The sequence below is a fragment of the Aquarana catesbeiana genome, linkage group LG03, assembly GCF_042186555.1.
Source record: "Aquarana catesbeiana isolate 2022-GZ linkage group LG03, ASM4218655v1, whole genome shotgun sequence".
NCBI classification, from domain to species: Eukaryota; Metazoa; Chordata; class Amphibia; order Anura; family Ranidae; genus Aquarana; species Aquarana catesbeiana.
The window spans coordinates 449,467,027-449,490,260 of NC_133326.1; the positions used below are offsets into that span (position 1 = coordinate 449,467,027).

Sequence of the window (23,234 nt, forward strand, 5' to 3'; positions counted from 1 at the left end):
GAGGGTTCTTGTGAGTGCTTTCCTGCACCTCAGTAATTATCTGCCCGCACAAGAGGTAAGGGCAGTCAGCTATACTGAGTGTCTGATCACAATACTAGGCAAGCTCTAGGGAAAAAAAAATGCAAATTTTTCCCCTGCAAAAATATGTGTGTAGCGCCCTGCTCCTGAAGAGCAGTTGCTATTCTTTTGACATTTAAGTAAGCTACAGTTTGGCACAGCTTATTATTATCTAAATTCAATGGTTTCTGTACCAGTTTAGCTGGACTGTGCAGATTTCCATCTGACCATGGGTGGTGCTGTCACCGTTGGTAGATGTTGTGAATACAGTCTGGTCGGACATATTGAATACTCTTTGCTCAGAAACAATTCGGTGGGAGTGGTTCATACACTGAGCATTCTGGGCAGGGGTATTTAAGGGACAGACACCATGTGGTTGGGGTTGGCGCTTCCTGGCCTCATGGCCCTCCTGGCCTGGGGGACTGCTGTTGCTTAAAATTCTGCCTTGAGGTTGGCAGACCCAAGGCCTAGCTACTAAAAGAAGGATCAGAGTTTTAGTGGCCTACTGGTCTGTAGGATGGTCTCTTTGCTGTCTGCGGGAAGAAGCAAGGGATTGCAGTGACCAGGGGAGGACTCTTCAGGAGAGGACCGAGCATAAGGCTGGTATCTTGAGAAGAGCCTGGGAACTCAGTCAGAGACGCATCTGAAATCAAGCACAGCAATCAACTCATTCAAGATTGTAAGGTCTGTAGCAGAGACCGTGCTAAGCATCGCAATCAGTTCATTCAAGATGGCAAGGTCTGTGGCAGAGACCGTGTTCGAGCATCTCATCAGCTGCTAGGTCAGTGAGAGAGACCTATCCGGTGGTTGCTAAATCCAGCTGTGGAAGTGCTTTTCGCTGGATACAGAAATTACCTCAAACCGCAAGATCCAAGGTACCTGAATCCCTTTCACCCTCTACCCTTTCTATTGCATAGTTTTGTTTCTTTAATAAAACTTGGAAAAAAGGCTAAGTGTTGGAGCCAGTGTTTCAATTGAGTAATTGATAAGTACCCCTATGACGAACACTGTGAAGATGGTAACGGAAAGCCCAAAGAAAATTATTAGCAGCTCCTTCAGGGGTATTTTATGGATTGCTACATGTAAACTTATTTTTATTTTTTCTCGTTCAATATTTTTATTGTAGTTTTCAGGAAGAACAGAAAAAATGAAGGGGGGGGAGGGGTGAACAATTTCAACCATACAGTAGGACATAGGAAGTAGGGCTTTATGTATAGGTACAACTGAAAGAACAACTATAATAAATATATGTAAACATTGCAATCTATTTCAGTGGTTGAGTTCAAGGTCAGGATACCCTCGGACACCCCATCTAGGAACAAACTGTGTCGTGAGGGGGGACCATTCAGCTAACCTTTAAGCTCGTGTGTAAGAATTCTGTAGGTTAGTAAGGAATCAAGTGATACTTTCAAACTGTGGTCCCTAAAATTGGACAAAAAAGTAAACAGGTAGCTTAACAGTAACCATGTACTTTTAATACTTAAAGCGTTATGTGTTCATGTAGACCTTAGAGACCTATTAAGCATCGCAATGTTACACCCAAAGTCCGGTCAACTGGAGCTTATGGGTAGTGTTTAAGTTGTCACAGATAGCGCAATTAACAGATAGAGCGTACACTATGCTGTGAGATAGAGCTCGTGTAGGAGGGTCTACTGTGGTGCTCTAGATAATTCTGGGATGTTGGATACCCTATTGGGGGAGCCGTGGTATATAAAGAAAGAAGTAGTGGAGGAAAGTTTATGCCCTGTACACACGACCGGTTTTGCCATCGGAATAGCATACAGACGAGTGGTTTTCCTGATAGGAATTGGTTCCGTCGGAAATATTTAGAACATGTTCTATTTCTAGGTCCCTTAGAATTTTTGAAAAAAAAAGTCAGATGAGGCATACACACGATTGGAAAAGATGATAAAAAGCTTCCGTCTGACTTTTTCTGACGGACATTCCGCTCGTGTGTACGCGGCTTTAGAAAGTGGATAGAAGAAAAGGGGGAGAAAGGGCAGATGGGGTGGGAGGAGGGAGAACCCCTGGTGTCACTAGATGGAACCTAGTGGGGAATATCAATACTCCACTAGGTGATGATATCTATTACGAGAGTAGAAGAGATTTGTCAAAGTTGGGTGGAAGGAAGTGGGTCACCCATGGAGACCAGAGGGCTTCATATTTGGTTACTCTATCAAAGATGACCGCTTCAATTTTAGCATGGATCATAGCTTGTGTGACCTTATTTTTGCTGTCATGATGCAAAGTGTAGGGGTCTTCCATGATTTGGCTATGATTTGTTTAGCTGCCCTTGTGACCTGAAGGAGGAGTTTAAATTGGCGTTGTGTTAGATCTGGCGACTTTAGGTTTAATAGTGCTATGGATGGATCTGGAGATAGTCTCGTATTGGATAGGGTAGAGAGCATGCTGAATAGGTCAGACCAGAATGTTTGTACTATTGAGCATGTCCACTATATGTGTTGGAAGGATCTCTGGGCGGCACATCCTCTAAAGCAACTAGCGGGGTAGTGGGGAACATATTTAGTGATTCTGGCAGGGACCAAGTACCACTGAGTTAAAACCTTATAGTTGGTCTTTAGCGCCACAATATTCTGCGTGGAGGATTTTGTAACTTGCCAATCAACAAATATCTAGCGTCCTGTTCAATTCATTTTCCCACTTAGAGGCGTAGGAAGGGATGGTAGGGGAGCTGGTGTTGAGGAGGTGTGAATAAAGGGCTGAGATGAGATCATGCCTATGTGGGTCATTCTTGCAAGTTTGCTGAAAGAGGGATATGGAGTGTGCGGAGGAGTCTGTTGGAATTAGTGGTGTCAGGAAGTGCTTAATCTGGAAGTATATGAAAATTTCAGAAGGGGGAATATTATGCGACTCCCTGAGAGTAGGGAGTGGTTTGATTCTCGTAGGAGTCATTAATTTATAGACTCGGAGGAGATTAGAGGATGCCCAAATTCTAAATGAGGCTGGTGAGGACCAAGCTGGATAGAACACGGGCTCGTGCAGGAAGGAGAGCATGGGGTTATGTTGTGATTGGAGTGAATGCTTGGACTTGAGGTGATCCCAGAGAGAGAGGGAGTGATGGGTCACTGGATTGAGCAGATTGTGGCAATCAGGGGGGCCGAGCCAAAGAAGGTTAGCGACCGAAAGTGGGTCACATTCAACCGACAATTGCTACCCAGAAGGGTATCTCATTGGCAGCATGATACTTCGGTAGTTGGGCTAACTGACGTGATAGTATCTTGTAAAATTTGGGAGGCTGAGACTGCCTCCCATTTTAGGTAGGTATAGGGTATGTCGGGGTATGCAGGGTTTAGTAGAGCCCCAGATGTAGGAGGATACATGTTGTTGCAGTATTCGGAGGAAATAGCTCGGGACTGGGATGGGTAACACTCTGAAAAGGTACAGTATTTTGGGAAGAATGGTCATCTTAGTTGCTGTTATCCTGCCCATCCAGGCTAGTGGTAAATTGGACCAGTTGGACATAAGGTTAGTGAGATGTTTAAGCATTGGGGGATAGTTGGCAGAGAAGAGGTCCGAAACAGTATGGGATAGAGTGGGGGGACCAAGGCTAGGGTAAAACCCTCTGCAAGTGATTTAAATCGGTAGTGGGTATTGAAATGTTTAGGGCCTTGGACTTATGTGGGTTGACTCTAAGTCCTGAGATACAGGCAAAGTTATCTAAAAGTTTGAGGAGGTTAGGAGTGGAGGTTAGGGGTGATGACATGAAAAGTAGGACTTCATCAGCAAATAGACATAATTTGTGATGTTGACCGCTAATTTCCAACCCTTGTATGTAGGGTTTTGGCGAATCATGTGTGCTAGGGGCTCAATAGCTAGAGCAAACAAGAGCGGTGAAAGTGGACAGCCCTGGTGCGTTCCTCTTTTGATTGGGAAAGATTCAAATCTTTAACTCATGTATCGTACAAAGGCAGTAGGGTTTGCGTAAAGAGCTGATATCCAAGAGAGAAAATGTGTACCGAATCCCTATCGCCTGAGTATGAATTGGAGATAAGACCAAGACACGGTATCAAAGGCCTTTCTTATATCTAGAAATAAAAGGCATAAGGGGATATTACGGGCACGAGCTACGTGTGTCAAGAGGGCTGTGCGTCGAATATTGTCTCCTGCTTGTCTAGCTGGAATGAAGCCCACTTGTTTGCTTGGCAGATTTGGTATCTATTAAATTGTACAGTATATAAACAAAGAAATATAATTTTACTAAGTTGCACTTTACCAGTCCTTAGGTCCATTTCAGATGGTTGTTCCTATCTGTCAGTTTTTTAGGCGGATCTAAGCAGAATTTCAATGTTGGTCTAGACTGGTAGGTGAATATGAAAGGATGTGCATCAATTTACATCTGATTACCTCCAAGTCTATTTGGATCTGGATTTTGGACCCAAACTTGATGGAATATAGGTAAAAGGCTGTAAACAAATGCATGTTTATTTACATCTGCCTGCCCATAGGTCTGACATGGGTCTGTTAAGCTCTGTTTTTCCTTAATTGTGAACAAACATGGATGTCAAATCAATTATCAATATCCAAGAATCAATCAATTAATGATCAGTATACATTGCATTCTGTGATTCAGCAAGGGGTCACAGACAGCTGATCGAAATAGATGATGTTTTTTTAAAAGGACTTTTAGATGAGGTGTCTGCCTCTGTTTTTTCATTCGTTTTTTCCTTTTTTTTCATTTATTTTTACCTGGTAATACTGTGAATAAAATACTTTTCTCTACACTCACTACTTTAGGGTATCCATCAGTGGCATTGCTATGGGGGTGTGGGGGGAGGGTTTGGACCGCACCTGGGTGACACCCACCAGTGAGGTGACACTGTGCTACTCTGGGCACCTGCATTGTGCTGTCCCGTATATCCTCCAGCGACCTGGATCGGTGCAGCAATGAACTGCTCACTTCATTTATATTTGTGACAGGCAGCCACAGACAGGACATGTGATGGCTACTTCTCAGTGCTGTATACCTAACCTAACAGCTGATGGAGCCTAGCCTAGGCTCCTCCTCCACTGTGACATTACATCCACAAGAGGAGGAGGAGACTAAGCAGAGGGATATCTGTTGGGAGAGTCACGCTGATCTGAGTTCTGTAATGGGGGAGATGTAAACTGAGAATGTGAGCACAGGGCAGATTGCAATTGGGAGATTACACTTGGGGGATTGAACACTACACTTGTGGGATTGCACTGGGGGGATACTTTGGGGAGATTACATTGGGAGGGATTACATTGGGGGCATTTCAATTGGGGGGGTTACACTGAGGGGGATTTACACAGGAGACAGTACATTGGGGGCATTACGCTGGGGATGGACCTTTTACTGGATGGATTATACTGCAGGGGATTAAAATGGGGGGAGTGAAATGGGGGGGGATTACACTCTGGGGGATTCAAACTAGAGGGATTACACTGGAGGGATTGCATTTGGAGCATTACATTTGGGGGACTACACTGCGGGAGATTACACTGTGAGGATTACATTGGGGGGCATTACACAGTGGAGATTTACATGGGGGGTTTTGCACTGAGGGGATTACACTGGGGGGGATTAAACTGGAGGGCTAATACACTCTGGGGGATTTACACTTGAGGGATTTACACGGGGGGGGGCATTACACAGTGGGGATTTACATGGGGGGTTATTGCACTGAGGGAATTACAATGGGGGGATCAAACCGTGGGGACAATATTCTCCGAGAGATTTACACTGGGAGAATTAATGGCACTACTATTGCCATTATATGCAGTGTTATATGGGAAAAAAATATTGGGGGGGTGACACCATGTTTTACTGCACCAGGTAACACCAACCCTAATGACACCACTGGTATCTATGGATGAGCCCATGGTTGTCCCACAGGTTGCACTTCAAACAGGACTATCTTTGTTGGTCCCAATTACATGGTGGATTGATTGAACTAGTAGTCCAATCAATGAAAGAGATATAACATTGTGTATGCCAGCTTTTCAGCTCACAGTGACAAGAACATTGCATTTTTAGCAAGATTTCTGTACTTGCTGCAAATGTTCTTAGCCTGAAGAAAAAGGAAATAATGCAGCCACTACCACAAGCTGCATTATATTATTTTTTTTAGAATTAAATACACTTTAACTCAAGACAATTTAATATTTAAAAATTTTTTAGAGATTGTACCTGTCTGCACTGAAATTGAAAAAATAAGTGAATCTTGGATGAAAGTTGTATGAATCTAACATTGATAAAAACACCCCTAAGCCTACCATGTTTTTATTGTATAGGTCATCTGTTTCAGAATATTTATAGTTTTGGAGGTCTTGACTCTTTAGTAAATTAAATAATGTTAATTTTAGGATATGTCTGGCAGCAAAAGGGATGTTATTTCCTAGGAGCTTATGAGAGCTGTTAAAATGTTTTGGTACTATTTTTTTATATTGCATGTGCTTTAAAGAAAACAGTCTTGCCAGCGTGCAGTATTGATTTTCTGGGTATGATAAATGTGGAAGCATTGTGCTTAGAATGTCTGCTACCAACACTCCTATGGAAAAGTCTGTAGTAGATTCCAAAGCCCTGCATCCCTGTTGTCACAGTTTAAGGTTCCACCCCTCATGCTGGCCAGTCCTAATGCCATTTTAAAGTAGGACTCAAAACATTTGAGATGTCTTCTGCTACATATTTTTGGTAAAAATAAATCCCAATAATTGTATATTAATTTGTTTTTGTGACCATCACCCAGAGTGATAGATGGAATGCTCGATTACTGACTCCTCATGACCCCCTATTCCAGGGTGGTTATAAAGTGCTTTTTGGGTGTTAATTATAAACCCCAGGTCTCCACTAGGGAAGCTGCTCAATTTACCAGGGATGCCAACAATCCAGCAATTGTAGCGAAATTTCGCATCAGATTACTCATTTAAGATAGTCAAAAGCCTCTCAATAGTGTAGAAATCTTTAAAAATGTTTATTAAATAAGAAAATACACTCACGTGTGATTAAAAGCACTGCACATATAAAAGAAAACATTTAGCCGACATGTAATGTCCTTTTCCTGGAATGAGATGACATCAGCAGGAGGCTCCTCCCAACAAGTTTTGTCATCAAAAGACATCTACCGGGGCACAGGAAGGAAGGCCCTGTGCCCCAGAAGATGTCTTTTGATGAGTTAGGCTAAAGTGGCTTCACGATCCCCTTGGGCAACCAGGACCCCAGGCGCTACTCTATGAACAATTGCAGGAAATAGGGTGATAGAATCATCCTCAGGTAAAGTTTCTTCTGGCACAGACCTTCATTGTTGTTATGTCAATATGGAGCCCTGCCCTGCAGGTTGAAAAAGCTAGTTAGGTGCTGTCCCAAAGGGGAGGGTAAAAGGTAGTGCCTTTCCCATTTTTTTTGGTCTTTTCTGTGGGTTCTTCTCTGGGTCCGGCCCACTAACCCGATTTAAATTGGGACATTTGTCCGGTAAAGAAAGCTCACAAGTGTGGAGCCAGTGCCCCTCGAGAGAACTGGCTAAGGTCAGTTCAGGTTTGAGTTATCTCCAATGAGATAACTCAATGCCTTTGCTGGAGGAATGCCTTTGCTGGACTTTGTATTGCACAAACACTACCTTTGCAGGTATGCCGGGGCAGCACACAGCATGTAATTAAAATAAGGAATTAGGGAAGAATTCTGTCTGTGAATGTTGGACTCTATAATTACCTCGTTTGTACTTTTCAAGTAAAGCGTGAAAGTTGTCCCTGCCTGGTCTGACTTACTAAAAGGGGTGTAATGTACGTAACCACCCACTGAGTGGGTCTTAAACACATTTAGGTACAGACATCAGTGTGAAGTGGTGTAAAGACACAAGTCATTACCCAGGGTAGCAGAAGTTTTATAGCAGCCTGTCGGTAGCGTGTACCTATTATAGGTGGTGGCTTCTAGCAGTGAGGGAGATGTTGGCACCCCTTCCCCCAGTGGTCTATCTCCTAACTGGGAATGATAGTGGAAAATGCTGGACAGGTGGATGTGGACAAAGCTCAGTATGTCCCTCCTAAATGCAACTGACAGAGAAGATGTACACTGTCACGGGGACCCAAGAATAACTGGAGTTACAGTGCAAATGTACATGGTATATGTTCAGCTCTGAGAAAAGAGGAACTGCAGTCTGCTCACATAATTTGTAATAAAAACATCCTTACCATTCTGAAGTTTCCCTCCAACCACTTTGCATATTTTATATATACTGTGATTCTGTACTTGCCAAATATGCTGAAGAAATCTCCCTCCACTGAGTCTAGATGCAACCATTTTAACTGTGGGCAGCTGAAGCTGCTGCCAGTTCACCTGAATTTACACAGACACACAGAGGTACACCTCCAGCTCTACAGCCCTGCCGCTCTCATTGGCCCTCTTATAACTCATCCCCATTCCCTTCCTGGCAAACTCTCACAAGAGTGAGAGAGAGAGCTGTGCATGTCGTCATAAGCCTAGGCTTTTTACCAGACAATAAACAGGAAGTGGGCTGTATAAGGTATTTACTGACAGAAAAAAATGTTTTATTATCCAAAGGTAAAACAACAAGGGTAGATGATTTAAAAAGGAAAGTTAAAAAATGACTGAAGGTCCGCTTTAAGGTCAAATATTCCTCCACGGCAGCCTCACCCTTATTCCAGGGCATTGATGAAAATGGCATGAGTAAAGGTACCCCATGTGTAGTCATAGTGACCCTGTACAAGGTGCGAAGTGTAGCCCAGAAGAACCCACCCCAGGGTAGGCCTCTCATGTGACCCTTGCTTGGCACCCAGCGTGGAAGGAAACATGGAGGACGTGACAAAAAACTGCTACCCTACCCTTACATACAGTACCTCTTCCTTTGTTTCCACCACATGGCTGTGTTTCAAGTCCTTTTCCCTCCCCCTGCTTCCTGCCAACCTAATTTCCTGTTGCCTGAGCGTCATTAACCAATTCAACAAGTTAATTTGCATGCAGATAGGGGAAGCCTAGCTTCTAAAAAACAATAACTGGTCTGAAAAATGTTATTCAATAAATGTATGCTATAAAAATCACCCTTTTTTTAATTTTAGGTGCCATCTCTTGGGGAACTGCTACTCCCATGGATGTTGTTAAGACCCGTCTTCAAGCTGATAACTTATACAAACAAAAATATAAAGGAGTTAAAGACTGTATTTCACAAAGTTATCAAAATGAAGGTCTTCAGGTAGAGTACATTCGAAATCCTGTATTAATATTACATGAGTGCTCTTGCAGAAGCCGAAGATTCTATAAATGTAGCATTTGAAGAGTTATTTGAAGAGTTATTTCATTTTCTGTGACCACCCAGAAAATGACAGCAGACCACATGCTGAAAACTGTCAGGTTTGTGTTGGTTTTCGTTCCCCAACCCATGCACTCTTGCAGCAACAGATTGTCACACCTACCCCAATGCAGGTGGTCAGACACTATAGCTGGCTACTGTGTTCTCGCCTATAGAAGCCCCCTTTCCCATAAGGCAAACAGGCCTGCTGGTACTCAGTTTCCCTCAGGTCTTGTATAGAGTGCTATAGTGCCTGGCCACCATGCCAGGGTAGGGGCAAACTGAGCAAAGCATCCTCCCCATGTTGAGGGCCCAAAGGGCCTGGTAATGGACTGGGGGGGAACCCCATGCAATTTTTTTCAATGATTTTTATCTGTATTATAGGGATCCGACAATTTATTACAGCCGCGAGCAGTTTTAAATGACTTTTTTTCCTTTAGAAATGTCATTTTGCTGTGGTATTGTTCTAAACATGGGAAAGATGCGCTACTTTACAGGCATACTAAGGACACCCCCCAGGCATGATATTTAAAGGAATATTTCATTTTCATTGGTTCACTTTAAGCATTATTAAAATCACTGCTCCTGAAAAAAACTGACGTTTTTAAAACTTTTTTTGCATTGATACATGTCCCCTGGGGCAGGACCCGAGTCCCCATACACTTTTTATGGCAATAACTTGCATATAAGCCTTTAAATCGAGCACTTTTGGTTTTTCATGTTTGTGTCCCATACACTTTAACATGTTCGTGTGTTCGTACAAATATTTTGTCTGTTCGCATGTTGTGGTGCGAACCGAACCGGGGGGTGTTTGGCTCATCCCTAATTTCTAATAATGATCTATTGCTGTTGGGAGAATTGAGGTCTGGAGTGCAGCCTTTTGTTAGTCACCATTGATTTAGACCTTCACTGATACCCATGACTTTTGCTTGACAACTGTACTAATACTTTTCAGGGGATTATATTTTTGCATATGGGGTGTGGAAATGAATGCTGAAGGTTCAAATTGGATAAACCACTGGTATTATTATCATAATGTTTTATCTTTTATTGCATCACCTGCAGTCTTATTTCTGTGATGCATATTTACCTGCATGCACTCCAGTGATTGCTGCATTATATTTCCATACCCCCCCCGCCACCCCCCTTTAAAAGGGAATTATACAAAAAATGATTAGTTAAACCCACAAGTGCTTTATTTAACATTACTATTCCTTTACTCTGGCTACTGAAATTTACAAATGCACCAATTTAGAAACTGGATGAAAGGTTTAGCACTGAGAAACACTTTTTTGAAAGATACTTTTATATACAACTATAGAGCTCAGACAAAAATGAGGGACAAATGAGGGGGGACTAAGGGAATTTGTTCAAAATCAGCGACAGTCCCTCGAAATTAGGGACAGTTGGGAGTTATGTGTTTCTCACAGCAGGTTTCCAGTTGGTTACAACAGTGAACCATACCTGCATAATGTGTTTTGTAGCCTTCATCAGAAGCCGATATAGCAGGGTGGTAACACTGAAATACAGTTGTGAGATGGGGACAGAGTTTTGTCACCCTATAACAGATACCTGAATGAGGACCTTCAATGCAGTGTCATCTGGTTACATTTTAAAGACTAGTTTCGGTTTTGGACATCCAGAACTGGGTTCCAGAATTACCACCTTGTATTAGGTTAATCTATGCAAGAACTAGCATAATTGTGAAAATGAAAAAGACATTAATAAGGATGCCCAAAGATATCATATTTTTAGTCAGGGACAGATTTTCTTGCTGAGGCTATAGCTGTTTAAAAAATAAAAATAAACTGAAAGACACTGCAAACCTTTTGGTTTTAGCGCACCTAAAATGTATTTAGCTCTGTCAAACTTAGTGTTTGATTGAGATTTACATTAGAAATGTAGGTCTGGTGGCAGGGTCTCTTTAATTGCAGTTGAGGCAATTATTAACAATGGCTTAAATCTTTTACTAACAAACAATTGCTATTTCATGTGTAGCCCCCAGCTTTACTGAGGTTATTATCACTTACACTATCACACTTGCAGACATGCAGGAAATACTGACAGATAATGTGATTACAGGTATTTCCTGTACAAGGAAGAAGGCCTGTTCCATCAGTTCTTATATGACCTTTAACACATTGGCCACTGCAGTACACCATCCTAAAGTTTTATAAACGTTTTGTAATAAGAGTTGTATAATTAGAGTTTGCGTACATACTGATGAGTTCTGGGTGAATATGCCAAATGTGAGCTTGTAAGCACCAACTCAAAAGGTAAAACACTATGCTCATATGAGTTACACTGTAACAAGGTATGAGAGAATACTAGTTAAATGCAATTGAATGTATTCAGTAGTACTGAATTACAATTGTATTAAAGGATGCACTAAAAACGCCAGCCTGACATGGCATTTAACCCTTCCACAGCCAGACTGCCAGTTTTTTTTATTTTTTTGCAATTTTCAAATTTTTTTTTGCCATTCTTCACTAATTTGCTGTGAAAGCTTCTAAAAGCCTCTAAAGCAGTGCACACCAAACTGAGCATGTGCGAGCATTTCCTAGGGCTCTGTACTATCAGCAGATGGACTGGGGACAATAAAAGAAGGGGTGTATCAGAGAAGACATGAAAATGATTAACCCCTTCCACAGTGAGTATAACAAGCATGCTTTACTGCATATACAAACTGATTTTACTGTTGTGGGTTTAGTAACACTTTAAGGTTGTCGTTACACCTACTGTATGTGTTGTGTTGTGGTAACACACAATCCACAGTGTATTGTAGTGCTGTTCATTTTGAATGGCACCCCAATGCACCTTGTTAGCACACCTCAATGCTTGTGTGTTTCAGTGCACCACAATGCACAGATGGCAACCATCTGTGCATTGTGTGCATTGTGACCCTTATGTCAGCAGCAGTAAAAGACTTTACTTTTTTTTACTTGAACTTTCTTTGAAACTTGTATTTTTGCTGTCACATGAAGACTGATAACTCCCTATGTGACAGAAATAATGGGAAATCATCAAAGAGGTTTAGGGCTCTCTGGGATTCCATGAAGTGAATAGATGACTCTAAAACGGTCTTATTACTTTCAGTAAGGAGCAGGTTAGCTTTATAAAAACATCAGAGATCTAAAAAAACCCCGATGCCAACTTTTTGTGCTGAATATGGAGGTCAGGAGCTTGGAGCTGGAAAACTGAGCATGAATGCGGAAGTACTCAGGAGTGAGCACTTTCGGTTTCAACTGTCGAAAAGGAGATAGGTGGAACTGAGCAAATGACCTCATTTTAGCACAGTTTTAATATTTGTTGTAAAAGTATATTAGTTCAGGGGTTGGTCTTGCTTGTTCCCTAGAATTATTTTTTCAACCTGACTAGATGCCTAAAGTAGACACTGTTTTACCGGGCCTAGGGAAGAATTCCTTCAACAGTAATTTTTCCCTCAATATTTATTTTCTATGTTTCTATTTAGTCTATAATTCCAGTCATTGCAAAAACCTTAACAAACATTTTAAAGTAGAGGTTGAATGTGTTACTTATATTTCTAATTCATGGAAGTATTGTAAGTTTTATTATCAGACTAGTGTTATTTTTTTTCATTTGAAGCATTACATATCTACCTATTCAACTACTATAATATGTGAAAAAAATTACCTCACAATCAAATATCTGAAAGTGCCAGTGCAAACAATCAAAATATTTCATCACACTTATAATATGAAAAATACATGTGTCAAAAAAGTGCTAACATGCATAAAATGCACAAATAATATATCAAAAAGTGCAAATGTATAAAATTGTGCAATTAATTCCTAGTGCAAAGAATTCAAATATCAAACCAATTTAGATGAACGATAAAGAAAAAAGTCCCCATTAATCAAAAGAGAGGAAAGTCACAGAAACAGTTCAATCCTGTGCTGTGTGAGCTTCTCAAAAATATTCCTTCTGTCACTGTGTATACCACACCCTGTGTAATTCACCACTAATCATGCTAAATGAACTCACCAGAAGCAATGGCTGGTCAGATTATAAACCGATTGAAATGCAAAATGCCAATCCCTTCAATAGTTAATGGCTCCACATCACTTGCTTAAGACACGATTCCTCATAGTAAAATCTCTTCATTGCGATCATGCATAAACAGAGGATAGAAGAAAGGAGGTTTCCATAGTGTAACTAAGCCTAAAAACAGGCTTTTGTATTAAAACAATCCAAAGCACTCACAGTTCCAAAGTGTCATTTCCGACACTAGGGTGACAGCGCTTAGTTGTAAACCTTTCGACTCCGGACGGTATTCCAGACCGTGAGTACGATACCACCCTGCGCGATCGACGTCATCATACACGCCGGTATTATACTCGTGGTCTGGAATACCGGTCGGAGTCAATAGGTTTACAATTAAGTGTATGACACTTTGGAAATGTGAGTGCTTTGGATTTTTTTCAAATATTATTTTTTGCTTAACACTGACTTTTTTCTTTATTGTTTTTCATATAAATTGATTGGATATATGCATTCTTGCACTATGAATTAATTGCACTATTGTGCATTTTTTTATATACTATTTGTGAATTTTATGCATGTTACCACTTTTTTGACACATGTATTTTGCATATTATATGTGTGATGAAATATTTTGATTGTTTGCACTAGCACTTTGGGTATTTGATTGTGAGGTACATTTTTTCATGTATTATAGTAGCTGAATATGTAGTTATTGACCAGCGCTATCCATTTAATCATTCAGCACTTTATTTAATTTATAGTTAGGTTGGGTTAATTAGGTTGGCAGTGGTCTGTTCTATTAGCACCCCCCCCCCACACCCCTCGTTTCTGTGGCGCTGTTGTTTTTTATTAATCTTCTGAAGCATTACATATCATACAGTATGTTAAAATTATTTAGTTATAACCTGCTATTTCAAGATAGTGTTGAATTTTCACCCAGGGGCAGTACATTGTGGTTAATACATGGGATGTTGTAACTCTGTAATAAAGGAATATTTTTCATTCTGTGCAGATATATTTACTTATTTATATATATAATATATATATATATATATATATATATATATATATATATATATATATATATATATGTGTGTTCAATGACTCTCTAGTAATAGAGTACCATGTCATTTATTAGAATGTCTTTTCTGTTTTATTTACAGTTGACTTATGACTATTCTTTGTTTGAAGTACACATTAGAAGCCTATTTAAAATTGAGAGAGCTGCTATATGTTATCTGTGCTTTGATGGACACTGCAGTTTGCCTTCTTTTTATGAGGACTGTGGCATAATGCTGAATAGAACTCTCTGTAATGGTAACAGAGGTTGCTCGCATGACTTTCACAGGTCATGTGACTGGTCTCTAATCTCAGAGCACTGTTTTCCATTCATGAAAATGAAGAAAGATATATGCTTGCTCTAAAATCCCAAAACAAATCGCTGAACACATTTGTAAAGTACACAACAAATGTTCTGCTGTGGTTTTTTTAGCTTTATTATTAAAGCGGTAGTACGGCTGTAGTAAAGCCATACTGCTGTTTTGTAAATGAGTCCGTTAGTGTGCATATCCTTTTCTGCCCCTCCCCTGCCCCCAGCACACTCACAATAGGTCAGGTCATACTTACCTACAGCCATTACCATGTGAGATCTCAGTGTGTGGCCTTCCTGACACCATGTGGCTATCTTCAGTCTGCTGTGGTCACTATTCAGTTTGACAGAGAGCTCATCTGTTGGCCCATCAGGCCAGTATAAAAAAAAGCTAGTCTTTCATGTCCTACTAAAGAAAGTATAATCAGGCTGTAACAAGCTATTATAAACTATAATCAAGTGAGATGTCTATAGAGTGTCCCAGACAAAGTCAACAGAACTTTCTCAGTAAACAAATGTTTATTGGGTAGATTTATTTTTAGCAACCCTACGGTAGGAAGCTGTAGTGAATAGGTGAAATATTGCACGGTTTAACTAGCTGTAAAAATCCTTTTATGAATTTCACATATAACACATATCTATATATTATTTTAGGTCTTTTTTAGGGGAATCACAGTCAACGCCGTACGTGGATTCCCAATGAGTGCTGTTATGTTTCTGACTTATGAACTTTCATTGAAAGCCTTGAAGACTAGAAAGGAATCTGACTAGTAGAAATATAGGCATGAAGAAGTTGAATACTATGAATTGCATGCTGACTGGTTTTTAGTTTCTTATTGCCAAGAAAACTCCCTTGTTTGTTAAGGTATTTAGCAAGGAAGCCATGTAGAAGAACTTCTTCCTACCACACACTTAATGATAGTGAAAAAGGAAGGAAAGTTTTGAGTCGTTGCGTCACAGAGATGAGGTCAAGATCCTAATCACACATCTACAATCAGATATCAGGAATGTACTGTAGTCTTGTTCCATTACTTTGTATGTTACCAAAAATAAAGAAGAGGCTTATGAAACGTGTGGGTTAATAGTATTTGTCTGTCATTTCGGTGAACCTGGAATAATCAGAATACCTTTTTATGTCATGGGTTTACCAATTCGTTTTTTGCAATGCTCTAATTTCATTTCCCAAATGTATTGTGACTCAACTGATTTCTAGTTACATGGGAAAATTAGTGGCTTTTAAAATATTTCTGAATTATATAGCTAGACAAATGCCCAATTTAGTGAACAGGCTACATAGGTCCCTGCATGGGTGGAGAGACCATTAGTCTACCACTACAAGGCTTGCTTGACTTACCTGTTCATAAATCATACAGCTGAACTGTAATGCCGTATACGCATGAGCAGACTTCTCGTCGAACTGAACTCTGAAGGACTTTTTGACGGAATTCCGACTAAACGGACTTGCCTACACACGATCCCACCAAAGTCCGATCGTTTCGAACGTGATGATGTACGACCAGACTAGAAAAGGAAGCCTACACACGATTGGAATGTCCGACGGATTGGTTCCATAGGACCTTTTCTGCCGGAAAGTCCGGTCGTGTGTACGCGCCATTAGTGTAATTTAGGAGCACTGACATTATTCTGAATCCACTAGCTAAAAGTACCCATTTCTAGTCAGTGAAAGTATGCAAGTCTGAAGATCTGTATGACAGCCAGGCAGTTAATATTTTTAGAAGGAGGTCAACCATGGCAGCCTATACATGTCTCTCAGCATTGAATTCATTTAAAATGTACCTTTACTGGGAAAAACAGCCATTTGTCATCATTGTGGTATTTACCTAAATATGCCTGCCTGCATAACCAATGCACCAGCTTCCTAGCAGCACAATTAAATTTTCATGTTCCCTGGCTTCCAATGTGCTTTAAAGGAGTAATGATTATGCATGGTACCTGCATGGACCAAGCTGGCCCAAACAAACTATTTCCTTCACTAGCATGTGTTCCTGCTGAGCATGCTGTATAAACTGTATGTAGCCTCAGCTACATACAGTATACAGCACTGTGTTTCATTGTGTACAGGAAGGTCTTGTCTCACACCTGGAACAAAAATAGCATCAGGTTGAGCAGCACTCAGCCATTCATAGGCGGCTTTGTATTCTATCAATTAATGCAAAGCTTCCTCTGATTGGCCAAGTCGGAGGGGTGGGCTGATGATGTCACAAACTCCAACTGGGCCAATTGGAGGAAGCACTGTATTCATTGTTATGACTATGAATGGCTGAGTGCTGTATACTGTAGGTAGCTGTGGGCACACATGTTAGTGAAGGAAAAAATTTGTTCATACCAGCTTGGCACAAACAAACTATTTAGAGTCAAAATAAACCTGGACATCAAATTAAAACTATAATAACCTTTAGGACAAAATAGAGAAAGCTGCTACTTTAAGTGCAAAAACACTGTGATAAATGTATATAAGTAAATACAGATGCTAATCCCCCCCTCCCCCAAAAAAAAATAATAACCCAATCGTGAATCAGTACATCGATAACCCAAAATGTGTCCTAAATACACAGTGTCCATCAAGTATTTGTGCATGCAAATGTCCATCCAATTCCATAAGCCCAATCACTGTTTATTGGAATGAATGACAAAGTGAATGAAATTTAGTGAATCACCACTATGAGCAAGCATTATGTCCTTGGGTTGGAGAAGTCTTACCAAAACAAGAAGAGTTTTATTGAATGATGAACAAGTTGGGTGTCATAATGTCTATAGACAAGGATTTTAACTGGGTAAAACTATAGACAAAAACAGTCATAAATCATTTTTAATAAACATATAGGAATTATGGGAATAAATATGTCTGTCTGGCTGTATGACAGATGTGAGGTTCATTGTTAGTCACAATGACATAGATCTTAGCAACCAATCATATGTAAGTCTATGATGAAACTTTGTTATAAAAATGGCCTACATGCCTTCTTTTTTCGAGCAAATAATGATGAACTTGCTCCCAGCTGCAGCTGATGTTAATAAAGCCTCTTGCTCTTTTGGACATTCACTGCCTGATTGTTTTGTTACTTTCCCCATCACAAGCATGATAGATAAACCTAGATATGTTCAGAGGAATGCATCCAGATTCCACAAGACCATTCTGGTGATAACCAGTGTTTATGTAAATCTAACAAACTGGATCCAATCAATGTTTCATTTAATCTCATTAAATGTTTATGGATACATTGGATCTTGTGTGAGCCCATGTGCCTTTATATTTCTATATACTTTATTTTCAAATATCTTTAAAGATTACAAAAAAGACTACCTAAGTTAGGTTTCAGTTGGTTCTAACAGCCTAGAAACATTAGCTGGTTGCTTACATGAGAGAATTGGCAGTCTACCATTGATTGTAACCACAAAGAAAAGCTGAGATTTCTATGCCTTTGTTGTGAATTTGTTGTGAAAATTAATTTCTCCACAATGCCTTTAGCTACAAAGGATAGTCCAGGCTGTTTTAGAAGTGCTTTTACTGCTTTAGCAGAAAATGTAAACACTTCAGTGTCCATAATCTGGGCACAGGTTTACTTTAGGGCGCAATAGCCAGAAAGTGTAAACCACACCTAACTGATAGTGGAACCAACATTTACCCAGAGAAAATCATTCACTAGTGAATAAAACACACCCTGGAGCAAGGGTGTAACTGATGTCACCTCTTATTCTCTCAGAGAGATGTAAATCTTAAAGAAAGCATAACAAAGCTTTTCCTCTAGAACTACACACATCCTGAAGGTATGAAGGTAGTGTGGTGTTTGGTCACTTATATTGTACAAAATAATCCTCAAAATTGATTTAAATTAAATTTAAAGGATAAGTTCACCTTTGGGAACATGTTACATGTTCCACCCCTTTTTAGCGGTTCCCAATGCTGTAGCTTCACCCACACGGCTGCGTCATTCATTTACATAGCTCTGTGTGTGAATGAACTACTCTGTGTGTGAATGAACACTGATCACTGGTGCAGTGCTTTACGGGCTCCAAAAGAGAAAAAATCATAAATGCACTAAATGCACATTTTTTTTACATGCATTTATTTATTATTTTTTTAAAGTTGAACTTATCCTTTAACCCTGCTGGGACTGCCCCAGTGTAGAAACAACAAACTGTATTCCTCCTTTCACCTTTTACTGTGCCTTGTTGAAAGTTGTGAACAGTTCTAAAACCTATGACTCTGTGACCAACCCGCTGTTGTCTGTACACTTACTTAGCTCCATACTTGTCTGATTGTTGTCTTTATATTGTTTTATGAACAACCACTTAACATGCTACCAAACGGTAAGTAAGGGGAACTCTATAAAAGAAACACAGTCAGAAATGAAAATGCTTCTCTTTAGTAACAAAGAGAAAGACTAGAATTTCTTTCAGAAGTCATTTCTGTCTTTGTCCCTGCCCCATTGCAGATTTTCATTGACTTTCTGTCTGATAAAGCATCAGGAGAACAGGAAATGAGAGTAAACCTTTCTAACAGAGCCCTAGACAGCAGTAAAATGCAATAGGGGTTTTTATCCTTCCTCACTCTAAAACTAGAATCAAAGTTAAAATTAGCTAAAATAAATTATGTTAAAGTGTGTATCCAGTGTTTATGTAAATCGAACAAACTGGATCCAATCAATGTTTCATTTAACCTCATTGCATTTTTATAAATACATTGGATTGGATTTTGTGTGATCCCATATAGCTTTATACCTTTTCTGCATACTTTATTTAAAATAAGTAGAATGTGCTGTCACATTGTGTTTGCACAGCTAGCTTGGTCTTCACCATAACTGCTAACCTTTCACCTTTAAAATCCACATCCAACTTAAAAACCAGATGCCCAACCAGCAAAGCATCCTTGTCGCTATGTTGATGGGGACAAGGGCCTCTTGCCCACATCCTTGGCCCAGTGAATGTAACGACCTGTAAGGTGGACTTATTAGAATTTGGAAGCCACCTGGAGTATATAGTAACATAGTACCCCTGGTTACTTATTCATAAAAAGTAAAATAGTAAATAAATACACAAAACCATGACAATGTCCAAACCCTCCCCCCTAAAAACATGTCCCCGCTATAGTCAATGATGCCATCTGAAATTTGTGAAAGTCCCCCCCCCCCTTAATATCTATACCAAAGTCTGTTATGAATTTTTTTGGGGGGTATCCCACTTAATTTTTTTCATGGATCCCACCTTAGTATTTATACCAGACCCTCATCTAGGGAGTGTCCATTAAAAATATTGAAAGGAATTCCCAGTCTCTCTGTTTACAAATAGAACAAAATGGACAATGACAATTTAAATGTAAATGTAACTTTTGCTTTAGTACATCAAATAGATGTGCCATTTTACATGCAAGTTTAAAGCATCATGTTATTTTTAGGTGACCTGAAAAAGATGCCGTTCCAAGCAAGAGGACACTCTCCTCCGCTGGTTCTCAGGTGTGGGGGTGTCGGCGTCCAAACTAACTCAGTTTTAGCGATATGCTGCAGTTGTAGCGATATGCAGCATCCAGGGTGCCTCCATGACTAAGCCCCAGTGGATGGGGCAAAATGCGTTACTGAAGGAAATAGTTCATTTTGACCAGCTTTAATTAATGTTGCAGTAACAGAGAGATCAGCTTAAATTCCTTTTTTTGTTTTTGCAATTACCAGCATTTGCAGTAAAGCTTTTTCAAATCTTAACTACAGAAGAGAAGCCCTTCCTAAATTGATGGAAAGTGTGAAAAAGTATCATGTTCTCTTTGTATTGTTCCTTTGTATGAAATCCCTGGTGTTCCTGCCAGTCCCTCTGCTTTCCTATTACAAAACTGACCACATTTGAACTTGCAAAATCTTTTTACTGGCCTTGGGTATATTTGAATGTTATAAATAAGTCACCTCTAGGATGTTTTTTTTTTTCTAATCTAAGTATTCTTTATTTTTTTTTCAATAATATGATTGCCTTCTGCTAAACCCTCTCCAAAATTGCAATGTCATTCTTATAATGGTATGCCTAAACTGGACCCTATATTCTATGCAGCCTTGCAAGCAATTGTTAGAAAAGCAATGCGTTAATAGAATAAAATGTTTTTATCTCCCTTTGTATACATTCTAAGATGGAATTTGCTTTTGCAGCTGCAACTTGGCATTGAGTGGTGCTGCGAAGCTTATCATTAACCAGTATCCCCACCTCTGTTTTTTCATCTGCATACCACTTAATATATAAGTGTAAAACACTACTCTCCAAGCCCAGTTGTATATTTGTTCAACTATTTAAAAATATCATATGAAAGATATATACACTGCTCAAAAAAAGTAAAGGTACACTTTTTAATCAGATTATAGCATCAAGTCAATTAAACTCCTGGGATATTGGGATATTGATCTGGTCAGTTAAAGGGTAACTCCACTTTCGTGGGGGAAAAAAATAGCAAATAAAGAAAAATGAATATAGCACATATAATTGCGACACTAATCATATTGTAGTTGAATGTTATTAAAAATGACCTTTCCTTTTCAATCTGCAGCCATTGTAATTTTCTGAGAATGCATTGCAATATGGCTACCTGGAGTTGTTCTGTTCACAGAGTGTGTATTGACCACTCCCCAGAAACATAATTTCCTGCTTGTGTGATTGGCTCACCAATTTTCCCAGAAGTCTGCCTAAGATACAAGTCAGTTTTCAGGCATCCCCTGCAACAAAAATGTCATTTTTGGAGAGATACTTTCAATAGGAGCACATCTAAAGGGATGCAGGCCAAGCAGATTTCCTCATTAGTGCCCTGCAGCTGCACACCTTACAGTTAATTATGAAACCACTACCATTAGACCCATTCAGTACAGAGGCACAGACAAACACACATGTATTTCTTCAGAATAACAGAAGGTAGGAATCTGCAACAAAGGTTGTTATAATCCTTGCAATGTACATCGATCACCCAGAGGGAAATGTTTTTTCTTAACAAAAGTGGAGTTATGCTTTAAGTAGCAGAGGGGATTGTTAATCAGTTTCAGCTGCTTTGATGTTAATGAAACTAACAACAGGTGCACTAGATAAGCAACAATGAGACAACCTCCAAAACAGGAATGGTTTTACAGATGGCGGCCACTGAAATTTGTTTCCCTACTCCTCTTTTCTGACTGTTTTTCCACTAGTTTTGCATTTAGCTAGGGTCAGTGTCACTACTGGTATCATGAGGCGATACCTGGACCCTATAGAGTTTGCGCAGGCAGTCCAACTCCAAGAGGGCACATCAATACGTGCCATTGCCAGATGTTTTGCTGTGTCTCCCAGCACAGTCTCAAGAGCATGGAGGAGATTCCAGGAGACAGGCAGTTATTCTAGGAGATCTAAGCAGGGCCGTAGAAGGTCCTTAACCCATCAGCAGCAAAGGGAGGAAAAAACGGGACTTTATATAAGGCAAGTCACTGAATGCATACCTTATTCAGTTCATTTATAAAATTATTTATTAATAACAAATCACATGATAGAAGGTGTCAATCTAATACAGGACACAATATAATGTAAAACATTTGCATAAATATATAATAATTATACAAAGTAAGATAAAACATAATAGGCATTATAGTTACAAAAGGACACTCATCCATTCATAAAAGTTCAAGATCAATCTCTCAAAATAAAGGTGTGTAACTTACAGTACGGCCATTTGGGCCACACCTTTATTTTGAGAGATTGATCTCCGTTTAAAGGATATCCTTTACTTATAGATTTTACTGACTTTATTTCAGGGCATTTTACTCCTGATGATTGGCATGAGCCATGAAACGTGCGTCGAGTTACACCAAAATGATGCTTAGACAATTTTTGCCTACCATGAAAAATCGATTATGTTCATTGAACGTTTATGAATGGATGAGTGTCCTTTTGTAACTATAATGCCTATCATGTTTTATCTTACTATGTATAATTATTATATATTCATGCAAATGTTTTACATTATATTGTGTCCTGTATTAGATTGACACCTTCTATTATGTGATTTGTTATTAATAAATAATTTTATAAATGAACTGAATAAGGTATGCATTCAGTAACTTGCCTCATATAAAGTCCCATTTTTTTCCTCCCTTTGTTGTATAGATATCAGGGATGGAGGCTTGTCATTGTTACAATTATGTTGTGTTAGGTCGCACCCACTATATTGCCAAATCAGGGTAGAAGATACCCACTATCCCAGCGACCTACCACACACTAACATCAATAGTCAATCTCTCATCCACTTTTACATTCCCTTACAATGAGCCACTTGTCTTTCAAACCCTTTATCACCATATACATTTACAATTCTATATTCTGTTTTTTATTGCCAGCAATTTAGATACATTTCTATGGGATACATGTACTTCCTCTTTTGGCCATGGATGGGCCCCCTTGCCGGGGGGGAGGGGGGGTGATGGGGTGCTTTTTCTGACCATGGGGCTGCTATGCATGGCAGTCTTCTCCCCCCCCCCCACTTATCCCTTATACAGGTTGGGGGGTGG

The 23,234-nt window shown here is 39.7% G+C and overlaps 1 protein-coding gene across 5 annotated transcripts in view; it reads left to right on the plus strand.

Annotated features, from left to right (window-relative positions):
* Positions 1–23,234, plus strand: part of SLC25A48 (solute carrier family 25 member 48) — a 301,383-nt gene that overhangs the window by 277,161 nt on the left and 988 nt on the right. For 4 of the 5 annotated variants that reach the window (XR_012242905.1, XM_073620827.1, XM_073620825.1 and 1 more), the window contains exon 6: positions 9,112–9,245. Coding sequence is in view for 4 of the 5 variants with exons in the window: in XM_073620827.1 (XP_073476928.1) it covers positions 9,112–9,245 (134 nt within the window). In the remaining variant the exon portion in view is untranslated. Of the gene's footprint in view, positions 1–9,111; positions 9,246–15,369; positions 22,164–23,234 lie in introns of those variants that run through there. The other variant, XM_073620826.1, reaches the window with a different exon arrangement.